Here is a 17,197-nt window from a genome sequence, read left to right on the forward strand (position 1 = left end):
CGGCCTGTGCTCAGACTCCCTCCCTTGGGCATCTCTCTCATTTAGCACCTGGAGGGGGTCGTAGTGAAGGTCATGTTCTTCACCACTGTCTTCATCTGACTCTTGAGGATGAGATACAGTCTGATGTCTCTTTCTCTGCATACTTTTTTCACCTTTACCTACTTCTGGTGTTGCCTCAAAGGGTAAATGGTCACATGACATCGTTAGGTTTCTGTGTAGAACTCTGGAATGTCCTTTACCTTTTTCTGGCCTGACTTCATAAATTGGCAGAGCAGATCCTATTTGTCTCATCACTGTGTGAACTGTATCTTCCCAGAAGTCACAGAGTTTTCCAAGTCCTCCTCTTGGTGTCAGATTTTTTTTTAAAACCAGAATGCGCTCTCCTGGTTGTAGCACCGAGCTCCTCCCTTTTGTGTCATAGTGCTTTTCACCCCATTCTGCAGCTTTCTGTGCACTCTCATTTGCAATGGCGTACCCCTCCTCCATACCTGTCTCCATTTCTCCACATAGTCCTGCTGACCATTTGTATCTGACTTACTGCACAGACCAAAGAGCATGTCAACTGGTTGCCTCGGTGATCTCACAAAAAGCAGTTCAAATGGTGAATTACCTATCACAACGGGTACAGTTGTATGCATGCACAAGCTTGTTCAAAGACTTCTTCCAATTTGATTTATGTGTCTCAGTCAGTGTTCAGAGCATCTGTTGCAATGTCCTGTTCATTCTTTCCACCTGACCATTCCCCATCGGGTGATAAGGAGTTGTCCTGGATCCAGCCATGCCACTGAGTCTCTTCAACTGTGCGAACAACTGATTTTCAAATTCTTGATCCTGGTGGATGCGTGAGGGGAACCCAAACTTTAAGGCAAAGTCATTGAAGATGAGGTTTGCAGCCGTCTTTCCTGACTTGGAGGTGGTGGCGTATGGTCGGACAAAACGTGTAAAGTGATTGACAATGACAAGGATGCATTCATATCTGCCTTTGAATCGATCAAAATGAAGAAAGTCAATACATACCACTCAAAGGGCTGTGTTGTCACAGTATTTGTCGATGGAGCTCTGTCCTCATGGCATGTTTTTTTTAGACAAGGGCAGGTCTTCTTCACATAATGTTCAATATCAGACTGCATATACGGCCAGAAGAAGCGATCACGCACAAGGTATGTTATTACGCAGCTCTTTCATTACTTTTCCTCGGTATTGCTCTGGTAGGACTAATTGTTTACAGGTTGTGGTGGCTTGTTCCACTCCCTGAGCAAACATTTTGTCTTTGGGCTGAGCGGCTTCAAATCCTCAGATGGTGGCTTACGACCTTTATAGTCCAGCATAGGTCGAATGAACAGGTCAGATTGTTTTGCTTTCCTTACCTCTTCTTTTGGTATGGGGGTGATTGATGCAGCAGGTGTCCCATCTGAATCTAATACTGAACAACATATCTGTAGGGAAGTCAAAGGGGCCATTTCTTGTACCTCAACTGCTTGGGTCATGGCAACGGTGGCATCGGGTGGTAGTTCCTCAGAACATTCTTTGAACAAAGACTCAACATCCAGTGGCACCCTTGGCAAAGCACCTGCATCACTGTTCTCCCTCCCCTGCCTATATTTTATTGTAAAGTCAAAATCAGCCAATTCTGCAATCTAATTGGAGGTGGTTGCATTCAGTTTTGCAGTGGATAGAAGGTACATAAGCGGATTGTTGTCGCTATACACAGTGAATGTTGGGGCATAGTACAAATAATCATGGAATTTGTCAGTGATTGCCCATTTTAGAGCCAAAAATTGCAGCTTGCCAGCATGTAGGTGATAATTCTTCTCAGCTGCTGTCAATGTGCGGCAGCCATAGGCAATGACTCTAAGTTTGCCATCCTGTTTCTGACACAACACTGCACCTAAACCTTGGTGTGAGGCATCAGTGTGTACAATGAATGGCTGAGTGAAATCTGGGAACACTCATACTGGTGAATGAAGCAGGCAGTCAATCAGTTAATCAAGCACCTGCTGTGCATGACGACGTGTTGGTTTCTTTGTCTTTGTTTTGTTTGTTTTGTCTTAAGCATTACTCCGCACTGTTTTCAGAAGTTCATCCAGACAACTCGGTCTTCTGGAAAAGTATTTGATATATTGTCTCTAATAAGTGAGAAGACCAAGCATCTTTCTGAGTTGACCACCAGTGTGTGGTTTGAAGTCTTTCAGTGATCAAACAGCTTCAAAATCTGCTGGATCCACCCTGCTGCCCTCTGCAGAAACTATCCTGACCAAGTAGCGAACCTCAGCCTTGAGAGATCACACTTGTTTGGTTTTACTTTGATGCCATACTCTCTGAGGCACCTAAGTACTTGTCTCATATTGTCTACATGCTCTTCAAAGGTCTTACTGAAAACCAGCGTATCATCGAAATAAGGGACACTCAATCTCAGTAATGGTGTGTTTTGGTGCTTTCTTTGTTCTCAATAAATACTGGTCAATTTGTTCTGCAGTGACAACCTGTATGAAAGTCCTCTCCTTGTTTCTCTGCCAGGATGTGTTCTATAACATTACAACCAATAATGGGATAGGACAGGTGACACCCTCTTGTCACAAGCATTGGAATGAATAATTCTTTTGTTCTGTCCACCTCTGAGATCAAATGAAAGGTTGTCTTAACCCACCCAATATAAGGCATCTCAGTTCCATTTTCTGCAGACAATGTCAGACCTTCAGGTGTCTAATATTTCTGATACATTTCTCAGAAATTGTCAAATTCAACAATTTTAAGGCAATTTTAAGGGTACGGCTTCTACGCTGAGGCGGTAGATATGCGAGAAAATACCGTAAATGAAACTTAGAAGACTAACATTACTTTGCACATTTTTAAAAAATCACCACAGTAAGTATTCATTTTCAGAGCTGCATTCTTGGCGGCCTGGTGGTGCGAGTGGTTAGTGCGTCAGTCACAGGTCTGGGGTTTTGGGTTCAGGTCATGTCCACCTGTGTGGAGTTTAAATGTTCTCCGTGGGCCTGCGTGGGTTTCTTCCGGATACTCCGGTTTCCTCCCACATTCAAAAAACATGCATGGTAGGCTAATTGGACACTCTAAATTGCCCCTAGGTAGTGGTGTGAGTGTGTATGGTTGTCCGTTTCCTCGTGCTCTGCCATCAGCTGGCCACTGATTCAGGGTGTCCACTGCCTGGCTCCAGCACCCCCTTGACCCTAATGAGGATAAAGCGGTTCAGAAAATGGGATGAGATAAGAGCTGTATTCTTTTAATGCAAACAGCATCTGCAAAAATAAAATGCAAGGCAGCATTTTAAAGACGTTAGTCGAGTAGTCTGTTCCTGAAACTTGGCATCCTTGGGCCTGTAAAGTGCATCAACATCAGGTGTCAAGTCCCGACTAACTGTCACTTTCAGAATGTCATTCAAGTGCTTTTGTGTGAGCCTTGAACACATTTCTGTTTTATTGATATTCATTACTGAGAAAATTTGTTTTTAAAGGTAGGTTGTCCCAAATGTGCACACAATTTTAATAGCCAGGGCTGTTAATTTGGGCTAACATGGGACTAGATACTAATAAAATGTGTCCAGATCTTTGGATGCAAATTTGCTCTTCAAATCTGCGTCACATTGCAAATCAATTATTTCTAGCTGGATGTCGACCGGCAGATCAGAAGCTTTAACTCTGAAAGGAGAGCGAACAACTGAAAATTCTGTCTCAAGTTCACCAAAACCTGAAATCGGTTCTCAAACTCTCTCGCTATTGTCCCTCTCGAATGGCCAAAGAAGCAAATGCACGAAAAGTCCTCACAAGGAGAGCGATAAACAGGGTTTGATGATCATGGTTATCTCTCTCTCTCTCTCAATTTCTGTCTCTCTCTCCCACAGTAATACTGCAATCTTTTCTTTGTACCGTTTCAAGTCCACATCAGGTGTGGTCACACGCACATCTCTCAGACTGGGGAACTGAGCAGGGTCGCCACTTGCCAGTTGCGTCTCCCACAAATTCAGCTTCAACTTAAATGCATTTATTTTGTCAGAAAACTATGTGGCAACTTTTTGGGCTCAGATCAAAGAAATGCCTTAGCACAGCGCCTCGGTTTAACCATCTCACTTCAGTGTGGTATGGCAGGCTGTGTGTAATGTTGCTATCGCTGAGAAGGGTGTCAACTTGACAATGGTTTAGTGTCAGGAGCGGCCAATTGTCCCTCCAGGCTTGCCGTAAAGGCAGAGCAGCTGGAAGCAATCCGTTGATTACTCCTTGAGTTTGTATTTAAACACCAATTAGTTCTATTATCATTGTCGGATCGTTCCTGCATGCTGCTGCATATTCCTGCATGCTCCCGTTTTGGTTCCAAGCCTTTGTTGTTTTGTAACCCCCTTTTGTGTTATTAAAGATGTTGTTTTGAAGCTAACTGCCTCGTTCCCCTCCTGCTTCCCGCGCCTGGGTCCCAATCCATTCCCGATCGCGCCACGACAACGCGGCACGATCGTAACAGAACGATCCGACCATAATGGATCCAGCGGGAAGCCACCCACGCTCACGCCGATGCTCTCGGCGACGCCAGCCACCCTTCTTGAAGCCCCCCGACCACATAGATTCAGCGAGAACCTCCCCAAAATCTTTGGGGGAGTTTATAATGGGCACGCAGTGGTGTGGACACCTAAGAGACGTTCTAGCAGCGGAGGAATCCCGACTAGGAGGATTCCGACCACGCTCTGCCCCCACGACCACGGATCACGGCCCACGGACAACGACCACGGATCGCGCGCCAAGGGCAGCGACCACAGAGCACAGACCACGGACGGCGACTGCGCCTTCGAACCTGTACACGCCACATGGACTCCACGGCAACTGGCCGGCGCGGACACCTGCCGGACCGACCACCCCCACGCCTCGTCACCGGCCGGCGCGGACGCCGCCCGACTGGCCCCTCCCTCGTCTCTTCACGGGCTGGCGCGGATGCTGTTGTTTTGAACCTAACTGCCTCGTTCCCCTCCTGCTTCCCGCGCCTGGGTCCCAATCCATTCCCGATCGCGCCACGACGACGCGGCACGATCGTAACATTTAGACTTCTGGATTGGATGAAATTTACAGTGCGAACAACCACCTGCATGACGAGGTACATTTACAAGTACTTACTAAACAATGCCTCCTCATGCAAAATACAGTGACGTCCAAAAAAAATCTCCTCCATTAAGGGGTTGTACTTTCTCTCTGAACTTTGGCACAACACTTGCTTTCTTTCCGATCATGGATGGTGCGCCGTCTGTAGCCATGCTGACAAGGTGGGACCATTCCACTCCAACTCTGTCCAGTGCAGCAAGGACAGACCCAAAAATGTCCTCGGCTTTTGTGGTGTCCATCATAGGCACCTACTCAACAAACTCTTCAGTAACAGTCAATGTCTCATCAACTCCACGAAAACTGTAGTGCACTGGTTTTGCGACGGTACGTTCGATAGTGCACCTGACAACCATGAACTCTATACCAGTGCATACTTTTTGCCAATAAATCGAGATTAGTGTCAGTTGCCATTAAAACGCTATCTTGCTCTTCGACTAAAACCAATCTCTCCCCTCTTAACGAAACCCTAAGTTCGTCTGTTATTATAACTGTCTTGCGACGAAGTGTCCGGCGACGAATTGTCCGTCGACAAAATGTCCGGTCGACGAACTGTCTGGCGACGAAGTGTCCGGCGACAAATTTTCCATCGACGAAGTGTTCGGTCGACGAACTGTCTGGCGACGAAGTGTCCGGCGACAAATTTGCCATCGACGAAATGTCCGGTCACGTACTATGTCAAAAACTGTATGAACACTGTCACTGTTGATAAACGTATCTGTGTTTTTCCTAACCAAAAACCCTGGATGACCAGTGAGACACATGCACTCATTAAACGCCGGAACACTGCCTTCAGGTCAGGGAACAAGTTACAATACAGCGCTGCCAGAGCAGACCTGAAGAGAGGCATTAAAAAGGCCATGGTAGGCCATGTACAAGGAAAATTGAGGAGCACTTGACAGAAAATAACCCAAAGAAGATGTGGCAGGGAATTTGACACATTGCCAATTACAATGACAATAATAAGATGTCTGTTAACACAGATGCCTTACTAGCAGAGGAACTGAACCGTTTCTTTGCCCGCTTTGAGACTGACAAATCAGATTCAGTCTCAACACATCCACCACCTTGCAGCAGTACACTGAAGCTTCAGGAACATGAAGTGAGACAGGTACTGCGGACTGTGAACACCAGGAAGGCTGCTGGCCTTGACGGAGTACCTGGGAAGGTGCTCAAAGCCTGTGCTGACACGCTGACTGGGGTTTTAACAAATATTTTCAATTGTTCCCTGCAACAATCCATCATCCCTCCTGCCTGAAACTGCCACCATTATCCCTGTCTCAGAAAAGCCAACCATTGACAGCCTAAATGATTACAGGCCTGTTGCACCTGTGATCATGAAGTGCTTTCAAAAGTTGGTCGCAGGCCACATCAGGGACACAATTCCTCCCTCAGTTGACCCTCACCAGTTTGCTTGGTCACAACCTGTTCCAGCTGCTGCCTTTTGGCAGACGCTACAGGTCTCAGAAAACAAGGACAAATAGATTCAGGGACAGTTTTTTTCCCCAGAGCCATCAGGGCTCTGAACTTGCATTAGCACGACACACAATCCGTTCTGTGCAATAACTTTGGGTGTGCAATAGCTTAGATTGTGCAATATTAGAGAATTATCTTGGTCGGACGTGACTTTTTAAATACCTTATTTAGGTTTTTACTGTGAAACACGCACTTTGTGGAGTAGCACCACCAATTTCGTTATACGCAGCTGTCCTCATTAGTGTTGCAGGGGCTGCTGGAGCCAATCCCAGCTGTCTCCGGGCCAGAGGCGGGGGACACCCTGAATCGGTGGCCAGACAATCGCAGGGCACGAGGAGACGGACAACCATGGACACTCACACCCATACCTAGGGACAATTTAGAGTGTCCAATCAGCCTATCATGCATATTTTTGGAATGTGGGAGGAAACTCGAGTACCCTGAGGAAACCCACTCAGGAGAACATGCAATCTTGCCACAGATGGACCTGACCTGGATTTGAACCCAGGACCCCAGAGCTGTGAGGTCGACATGCTAACCAATCGCGCTACCGGGCCGCCCTAGAGAAAAGATAAAAGATAAAACGCTAAACAAAATTTATTTTGACATCTATGAATTAAGTTCAATAAACTGTATCTATGCGAGAAAATATGGTATTTATTTTATTGCGTCCAAAATTAACATTGATTTAATTGGCAAGACAAAGGGCGGCCTGGCGGATGAGTAGTTAGTGCAATGGGCTAACAGCTCAGGGGTCCTGGATTCAAATCCAGATTGGTCCACCTGTGTGGAGTTTGCATGTTCTTCCTGGGCCTGCAGCGGTTTTCTCCGGTTACTGCCGCATTCCATCTGATTGGACACTCTAAATTGCCCCTAGGTATAAGTGTGATTGTGAATGGTTGTCCGTCTCCTTGTGCCCTGAAATCGGGTGGCCACCGATTCAGGTTTTCACCCATCTCTGGCTCCAAGTCAGCTAGTTGAGGCTCCATCAACTCCCATGAACCTTGTGAGGATAAAGAGGTTCCTAAAATGAATTAATGAATGGCAAGACAAATTCATTTTTGGCACAAAAATTATTTTTTCCGGGCCCTGGTTTCCAGCAGCGACCTGAAGGATTGTCAACGGAGCCAGGTGGACATTCAGCAGCAACACGTCAATTTGTCTTATATATTGGTTGTATAATCAGCACCCAAGCGAGTGAGTGTGTATAGGTGCAGCAGTGTTTAAAGATTGGACGGTTTCCCGCCGAACTGAGTAGGTTATACTTATGGGGAAATTGGTTTGGATCTTTCTGATCTGGCAACCCTGAGGTGCAATTAGTGAGTTACTGAGTGTCGACGGTGCATCGCGTGCGTGAAGTTTTACCAGCATTTCAGACCGGAAGTGTCACATTGTGTTAGGCTTATGGGTGGATGTGTGCATGTTTTTACATGTGTCTGCTGTCCGGGTGATTGTGTGTGTTTCGCCTCTTGTGTCCCTCCGATGCTCCACTTCCCTTATGTGGCCAGGTGTGTGTGATTGTTAATCAGCCCTTGTGTGTTTATTTAAACCCAGTGTTCTGTTATATCTGTTTGTGGGATTATTGCTTGTGTGGTCATGTCGTCCACCCGTCGGTATGTGTATTTGATATTTCCATTTAGATTGTTTCCTTGTACATTTTACCAGTCCTACATTTGTATGGCTTTTCTGTCACATTTTATTAAAGCCTTTAGTTTTGTGCTCCAGCACTGTGTTTTGTCGCTCCTCTCCTGGTTTCTGGGCCCCACTCCGCTTCGCAACGTATCATGACTGGAAGGAGGTGCATGTCCACACTTGTCAGTTAGCCACTGCTCATCATATTCATGCACCGCGTCATTGAGTTGTTCCTTTAAGATGAATTCAGTTGCTTAAGTTCCTTTATTTTGCTTTATGTCTTTGAGGTTGGAACTTAAAAAGTTTTGTTTGAGTCTTTTTTGACAAATTCAGCTCCACATAAATCAGAGTAGCCGGAGAAAAGCTATGTTGGAGAAAAGCTATGCAGTTTTTAGGAGTACGTACATGCAAATACTACAGAGTAAGGCCGAGCCTGTGATTGAGCCCTTGTTTGCATAAGTTCCTGACCACTCAACCACTGTGCTATCATTAAAGAATGAATAAATATATTATTATATATAATTATGAATTAATGTTCTTATTGAAAGAAAAAATTAGAAAACACTAAAATTTTCTAAGAAGAACAAAATCTCCCATGATGCTTATTGGCAAAACAGTTATCCACCACAATGTGTCCACCACTGTTAACAAAGTCGAGTTGTACGTAAACATTGTTAAGGTTCACTTACCGTGTACCTAGTTCTTATCATGACCCTTATATTGCAAAAAATGATTGTATCCTGGTTACCGGTCACACTGAAGACACAAACTCAACCTGGAGGCATGACTAGAGACAGACAGATCACAGAAGCGGTAGAAGATAGACATCCTACCCGCCAGCCAACGTAAACAAAAACCTAGTCACACATGCATCATCTTTTATTTCCCCTGTCCTCACCTTTTTGTGACGTCACATAAGAATCTCAAGTGAGGCAAACAATGATGCATTGAAAAAGAAGGAAAAACAGTGTCCCTGGTACAGACAGAGTGCACGTGCCAAACAACAATAGAACACTATTATAACCATGTGCAGATTAGAAGAAACGTTCACCTCCATCTCGGCCTTCCCACCAATCACATTAGGCATCATTAGCTACTGCTTATACTGACCGTGTGGGCTCCTCCTCGGTGCTTCTTGGTGACGTTGTCATGCGGCCGCCTTGTCGCCGACAGGCCGCCATCCAGCGTGGACGATAGATGTTTGATGACAGACGGTGTGCGTTGTGCAGTTGCAAGGCAGCACGGCGCGTCCTCTTTCCCAACCTCCACTTCTCCACCCAGTTCTCCTTCCCCCTCATTCATCCTCGCCACCTCCAACACACAAACACTCACGCACTCACTCTCAAATGGCCAAAGAAGCAAATGCATGAAAAGGCATCACAAGGAGAGCAATGAACAGGGTTTGATGATCATGGTCCTCTCTCCCCCTCTCCCCCTCTGCCCCTCTGCCCCTCTGCCCCTCTGCCCCTCTGCCCCTCTGCCCCTCTGCCCCTCTGCCCCTCTGCCCCTCTGCCCCTCTGCCCCTCTGCCCCTCTGCCCCTCTGCCCCTCTGCCCCTCTGCCCCTCTGCCCCTCTGCCCCTCTGCCCCTCTGCCCCTCTGCCCCTCTGCCCCTCTGCCCCTCTGCCCCTCTCCCCCTCTCCCCCCTCTCCCCCTCTCCCCCCTCTCCCCCTCTCCCCTCTCCCCCTCTCCCCCTCTCCCCTCTCCCCCTCTCCCCTCTCCCCCTCTCCCCCTCCCCCCTCCACTCTTTCACTCTCGCTCTCTCGCCCTCTTGCACACACTCTCTCTCTCGCCCTCTTGCACACACTCTTTCTCTGGTTCTCTCTCTGACTCTCTCTCACTGTCTCTCTCTTGCTCTCTCTGGCTTTGTACAGACACTCCTCAACTTACAAACGCAATTGGTTCCGAGCGATTGTTCATAAGTTGAATTTGTTTGTAAGTTGATTTAGTGCTATATTTTGTATTATAATTTATGTTTAAGGCCTGTATAAGTATATTGAAGGTTTATATAAGTGCATTTGTATGTTTAAGGCTTGTATAAGTAACACGCATTGGTTTGTACTGAAAAAAAAATAATAATAAAATGGAGAGAATATGTACAGTACTGTAGAGAGAGAGATAGATTTATGTATTAGAAACTGGCCAAAAGAAGCGACCTAATGACGATTGCACAGTTTTCTTCTTTTTTTCCATCATAAATGATGCAGTAGCACTGTATGGCATCATTCAATTGATTTGCAACTTTGTGCAACGTTCAATATTTGGGTCCTGCTGCTCGATCTTTCTGTTTATAAATGGTACTGAATGTGCAACGCTCACCACTTTCTGACGCGCATCAAGCTTCGTTATTATTGCCACTCGTTTCAAATGAAATGGCTTGCCTCTTCCTTGCAACTCCCTCAATAGAAGCCTTTAGCTTTTTACCAACCATATTCAATATTGGATGCATGAGATATTTAATGATACAAATGAAAAAGGTTCTTTGCACACTGGAGATACATTCACGCACTTCCGCATTGCAACGAAGAAGGTAGATGCTGGGTGAGCTGAGCTCTCACAGCGCCAGGCGTCGGTATTAGCGGCGGAAAGAAGTACTACTCCGAAAAAGACGCGAAATACAAAATTGGACTTGCGAACATTTTTGGACTTAAACACAATTTGCAGACATGTTCGTATGTACCGTTGTTCGTAAGTTGAATGTTCGTAAGTAGGGGAGCGTCTGTATCTGATGTTCTTTCTCTCTCTCTTTCCCTTCCCCACTCCCGCTCCCTCTGCCTCTCCTCTCCCTCTCTCTCAGTCTCTCCCTCTCTCTCTCTCTCTCTCTCTCTCTCTCTCTCTCTCTCTCTCTCTCTCTCTTTCTCCCTCTTTATGTTTCTTTCTCTCTATTTCTCTCTCTCTCTGGCTTTCTCGCTCTCTCTGTCTCTCTCTTTGACTCTCTCTATATCTCTCTCTGGCTCTCGCTCCCTCTCCCTCTCACTCTCTCTCTCTATATATATCTCACTCTCTCTCTCTGGCTCTCGCTCCCTCTCCCTCTGACTCTCTCTCTATATATATATCTCACTCTCTCTATATATATATCTTACTCTCTCTCTCTCACTCTATATATCTCACTCTCTCTCTCTCTGTCTCTCGCTCCCTCTCCCTCTCCTCTCCTCTCCTCCCCTCTCCTCTCCTCTCTCTCACATTCTCTCCCTCTGCCCCTCTCTCTCACTCTCTCTCTCTCTTTCTCTCTCTTTCCCTCTGCCTCTCTCTGTCCCTCTCTCCCTCTCTCCCTCTGCCTCCCTCTCTCCCTCTGTCTCCATCTCTCACTCTGCCTCCCTCTCTCACTCTGCCTACCTCTCTCCCTCTGCCTCCCTCTCTCCCTCTGCCTCCCTCTCTCCCTCTGCCTCCCTCTCTCCCTCTGCCTCCCTCTCTCCCTCTGCCTCCCTCTCTCCCTCTGCCTCCCTCTCTCCCTCTGCTCTCTCTATGACTCTCATCGTCTCTCTCTGACTTTCACTCTCTCTCTTTCTCCCTCTGTCTCTATCGTACTCTCTCTGACTTTCACTGTCTCTCTCTGTCTCTCTCTTTCTCTCTCTCTTACTCTCTCTCTCTCACTGGCTCTTTCTCTCTCCCTCTCTCTCTCTTGCTATCTCTCTCTTGCCCTTTCTCTCTCGCTTTCTCTATTGCTCTTTCTCTCTCTAGCTCTCTATCTGGCTCTCCCTTGCTCTTGCTCACTCTCTCTCTCTCTCTGGCGTTCTTGCTCTCAAAGGCTCTTGCGCTCTCGGTCTCTCGCACTTTCACGCTCTCGCACTCTCTTTCGCAGACTCTTCGCTCTCTCTCTTTTACTTTTTGACTCTCTGGCGATCTTGCTCTGGCAGTCTCTCTTGCTTCGCCCTCTCACTCTCTCTTGCTTTGCCCTCTCACTCTCACGCCTTCTCGCTGTCGCGCTCTCACGCTCTTGCCCTCTCGCTGTCACGCTCTCACGCTCTCGTTGCTCTCGTTCTCTCGCTCTCTCGCGCCTTCTCGCTGTCGCGCTCTCACGCTCTTGCCCTCTCGCTGTCGCGCTCTCACGCTCTCGTTGCTCTCGTTCTCTCGTTCTCTCGCTCTCTCGCGCTCTTGTGGTCTCTCTCTCCCTTGCCCTCTTTGGCTCTCTCGCTCTCTTTCTCTTACTCTCTCTCTCGTTCTCTCTCTCTTTCTCTTCCTTTCTCTTGTTCTCTCTCTCGCGCATGATCTCTCTCTCTTTCTCTCACACTCACGTTCTCTCTAGCTCTCTCTCAATCTCACGCTCTCGTGCTCTTGCTTTCTTTCTCTCTATCTGGCTCTCCCTCTCTTTAACTCTGTCTCTCTCTCTCGCTCTCTCTCCATCTATTTCTCTCTCTCTCTTGTTCTCCCTCTTTCTCTTTCTCTCTCTGTCTGGCTCCCTGGCTCACCGGCTCTCGCTCTCTCGCACTCTCTGGGTCTTTCTCTCTTTTTCTTGCACTCTCTGGGTCTCTCTCTCTCACCTGCTCTCTCTTTGGCTCTGTCTCTCTTGCTCTCGCTCTCACTCTTTCTGGCACTCTCTTTCTGGCTCTCTCTCTTTCTCTCTCTCCCTCTTCTCTCTCTCTCTCTCTCTCTCTCTCTTTCTCTCCCTCGCTCTATCTCTCACTCTATCACTCTCTCTTTCCCTCGATCTCTCTCTTGCTCTCTCTCTCGCTCTCTTTCTCCGGCTCCCCAGCATCTTGCTCTCTGGCTCTCTGGCGCTCTCGCTCTCTGGCGCTCTCTGGCCCTCTCGCTCTCTGGAACTCTCTGGCCCTCTCGCTCTGTGGCACTCTCTGCTGCTCTCTGGTGCTCCCGCTGTCTGGCGCTCTCGCTCTCTGGCGCTCTTGCTATCTGGCACTCTCTCTCTCTCTCTCGCTCTCTGGCGCTCTTTGGCCCTCTCGCTCTGTGGCGCTCTCTGGTTTTCTCTAAATCTGTCTGGTGCTCTCACTCTCTGGCGCTCTTGATCTCTGGCGCTCTCACTCTCTGGCGCTCTTGCTATCTGACGCTCTCACTCTCTGGTGCTTTCTCTCTCTGGTGCTCTTGCTCGGTGATAGGTTCACCAATAGGCATTACCAAATGCACGCACAAACAAAGAGATAAGTCAATCTTCTGGATTTTTTCTTGCAAGGAGAAAGCGAACCGTTAAGTTCAAGTCCCCGCTTCGTTCTGGCCTCACACGCATCTTTTCTTGTTTTAACTTCACGGACCCTAGTTACCATGGACGTCTCAAATCTCAAGGGAGGGGTGGAGAAACAGAAGTGAGACGTCAATAATAGTCAAAACAAATGAAGGTTTGAAAGTGATGTGCAGCTCAAGGTGTTTTGAATCTTCTTTGTTTAGTTCACTCCAAGAGTAGTCCAAGGTCCAAGGCGTTTCGATGTTTAGTCTGCCTAAAGTTCTCAGGAGCAAAGCATTTACTTTGTTGCAAGCATCCATATAATAATATGAAACTAAGTTTAATAGTAACGCAAAGCATTCTTCATTGCAAGCAAACATAGAATAATGCAAGACTAATAATTCTAACATGCCCCCATTATTGTATATTTGTACATAATCCCATAATAGAACGTCCTTCATTTCCTTAATTCATATTTTATGACAAATGCAATTACACTTGGATGAAGTCCGTTGTCTCGATCTTTACCCAAATTCACCCTACTGGCATGTCTGGTCTCAAAAAGGAAGAACAAAATCATTCTCGTCTAACTCACTTTCATAATTTGCATATTCCTTGACATCAATGTTCTCACCAGTAGGTTGTATAATAAGCAAATACAATTCTTGCAATTTGGAATTTGTTAGGGCAATTGCACTAACCATAAGTCGGTTTACCAAAGAGCGTAAAGCAGGGGATAAGACAACACCCACACATTGTCAAAATAGTAGCAAAACAGCCATTGACATTACCACGGAGAAGTCCAATTTTTACACTTGCCGAAGGTCTTATCCCACCAGTCTGCCGAGGCCAACAGTTCCACTACAGAATGCTTCTTCATTCCGGTTCAGGGTCTGCAGGCCTTCAACGGCTCTGGGGCTCTGGTTAGGGACCCATTGGGTGATGTGTCGTTGAGAATAAATTTCAACATTTCAAAACAACTGCTCCACCACAAGCATATCAACCGTCAGAAGAATATCAACCACTTTGGGGTCCTGGAAAAACATGAGACTGGTGGCTGCCAGCTGTTCCTTCATTCCTACAAATCCTTGCTCAGTATAATTTCCAAGTTTTTTGGTGTATTGTAATGGATGTTGTTTACCCTATTCATATTTCTATTTGGCGTAACCATAATAAAAATACACTCCTGCTGCAATTTGGCAACCAAACCCATAAGTCGGATCGCCATCCCTCGATGAGGCTCAATGCCGTCAAGAGAGGCCAGCCGCCGCACCAAAATTCTGAGCTGTTGTCAGGAGCAGCCCGTTTGTCCCTCCTGGCTTGCCACCAGATCAGAGCAGCTGCAAACAATCCGTGATTACTTCCTCATGTGGGTATTTAAGCCCCACGCAAATGGTTAGTCATTGTCGGATCCTTCCTGCATGTTACTCCGCAAATTCCTGCGTAGATTCCATTGCCATGCAGCCACGCTACCCTTCTCCTCGATACCACTTCTTCTGTTTACGGTTTGGTTTCGTTTCCCTTTCAGAAGTCCCCGTTGTTTTGTAAGGTCCCTTCTAAGTTATTAAAGTTGTTGTTTTGAAGCTAATTGCCTCGTCCTCACTTGCTTCCCCGCGACTGGGTCCTAATCCTTTCCCGATCGCGCCATGACGTTGCGAAGCGATCGTAACAGCTGTCAATTGTTTCTCCTCGACTGTAGATGGAAAAACAGATACTGGTAAAAACAGTGAAACCAAAGCACATAGTCCTGTTTCCCTTTGACAGGAGTTATATTTATTTATTTGCACCACTTCACCACCATAAGTAAAAACGTGGAATCAGTGGCGCAATTTGTCTTGGACAATGGGCACACCATGTCTCATCTGCCGCACCCAGATTCAGACCATGCCCTGTAAGGTTCAAACAGGCAAATTTAGCAAAGGCATTCTCAGTGGAACAAATTGGGTTTTCATTCTCTACTTTCGTAACAGGATAGACACCGTTTCAATTTTTCTATTTTTTCTTTTCTTTACAAGCAGGACACAGTTTTTTTGGGGGTAAAAACACTTTCCCCAAAGAATGGTGATTAAGGAGTTGTTATATTCGACCGTATTTTTCCTCGTCCGGTCATTTGTTTTAACCCTTTGTAAGAAGGTTGAGTCTCAATTAAAACACTTTTACCTTTTTTTGCATATGGAGACGATAAAACCAATATGAAAGAGATCCCTTTGGTACATGGCATTGCACCCTGAGGAATAGTCCTTCTAATCAATATTGGAGTGGTTATATTGTCAATTTCGTTTATTACGTCAGAAAGTTGTTCTCACCTGTCTCCTTAAATGTTTCAACTGAGAGAACCTTACGGTGCAAAATGTGGATCCACATCCCCCTCTCGGCTATTTTAATGTCTGCTGGTTGGTCAGCAACTCTTGGTATGGACGTTCCCACTTTGGGTCGTATTAGTGCTTCTTCTTTATGCTGTAGGTTGAGCACCCAGGCTCCTGGCACCACCATTGGTCCATTCCATTTCCTGTTGAGAAGCACAGTCTCCTTCTGCAAACCTAAATTCAATGCGTTTCCCTAAAGATTTTTTTTCATGTAGTCAGCCAGATTAGCCTCCTCAACCAGTTCTAATTGTGCAGTGAATAATGGCGATCTGTATGGTCTACCAAATAGGATTTTCATATGTTGTTGTCTGGTTGAGCTCGTTATGTAGGCGCAATGATTTCATAACGAAATATGGAACATTTCCCGTCAATTATTTTGTTAACAAAATTTGGGTGCCATTATCACTATAAATCAATGCTTCTTTGGAATTCCATATAGTGCACTGCAATGTTCCCTCTAATTTTTCGTTGGTCTGAGCAGAAAGTCAACCTCCCTGAGCGCACCGAGTACCAGTGTGAGCGACATCATCGGTACTCGGATGATTCGCCTAAAGACGTTTCGCCGACGGACGTTTGACAGACGGGCAGGTCGCCGAATGAACGTTCGGCGGAACGTCCATTCGGCGACCTGTCCGTCTGTCAAACGTCCGTCGGCGAAACGTCTTTAGGCGAATCATCCGGTCACGACATCATCATTGCTCGCTATGGGCACACCAGTATCACACCTGCCACAAGCAGGTGCATGTCAATGTTCCCTCTAATGAAAAACATAAGTGGAGAGAGCTACTGCCACTGGCTGCCGCTTGAACGGCGCCATCATGGGGAAAGGGGTAAAAAAAAAAAAAAAAAAAAAAAAAAAAAAAAAAACAATCCGATTTTTTTTTTTACTGCGCGCCATATGATTGCTGCTGCGCAGAGAAGACGAGAGTAGTGCGCAATTGCGCACGCGCGCAGCTTAGAGGGAACACTGGTGCACTGACACGCCGAGCACAGGTTAAGCATGATCTGCAAAAATTTCCGCAAAGAACTCAAACCCATAAGTTGTGTAGTGGCACCGTACGGACCAAGGCCACCATCACCCCTATCAAGACATAGGACTTCCCACTTGTCATCATAGGCGCCGTTCAAAGCGGCTGCTAGTTGCAGTGGCTCCCTATACCCTCACTCGTATTCTGTGTTTTTAGGGCTTTTTTAGAGCTTTTTTATCCTTTATTTTTACGTTTTATTGTCTCTTAGGATTTTACTTGTTACTTTGCTTTATATATTATATTCCAAACTTTAATGTTTTAAAACTTTACTTTCAAGACTCTACTCCAAGACTCAAGTTGTGCAAGAGGCAGTCTTTGAGCTATTAGTTTAGTTTATCTTTGCGAATTCTGGACATTATATTTTGAGCCACTCAGCCATGCCTCCGCTGTTTTACACAAAGGATCAGCTGTTAGCGCTGACGAAAATCAGAAATCTTACCTTTTTTTCTTCGTTTCACGATTGTTTTGTTCAAACAAATTTATTCATT

The 17,197-nt window shown here is 46.3% G+C and overlaps 1 protein-coding gene across 1 annotated transcript in view; it reads right to left on the reverse strand.

Moving 5' to 3' along the window:
• znf608 (zinc finger protein 608) overlaps nt 1-9,506 on the reverse strand; it is an 89,780-nt gene extending 80,274 nt beyond the window's left edge. The window contains exon 1 of the mRNA XM_077600767.1: nt 9,315-9,506. Coding sequence (XP_077456893.1) covers nt 9,315-9,506 — 192 coding nt within the window. The remainder of the gene's footprint in view (nt 1-9,314) is intronic.
• Nucleotides 9,507-17,197: the final 7,691 nt, after the last annotated feature.

The sequence above is a fragment of the Stigmatopora argus genome, chromosome 5 (genome assembly GCF_051989625.1).
Source record: "Stigmatopora argus isolate UIUO_Sarg chromosome 5, RoL_Sarg_1.0, whole genome shotgun sequence".
Lineage (NCBI taxonomy): Eukaryota > Metazoa > Chordata > Actinopteri > Syngnathiformes > Syngnathidae > Stigmatopora > Stigmatopora argus.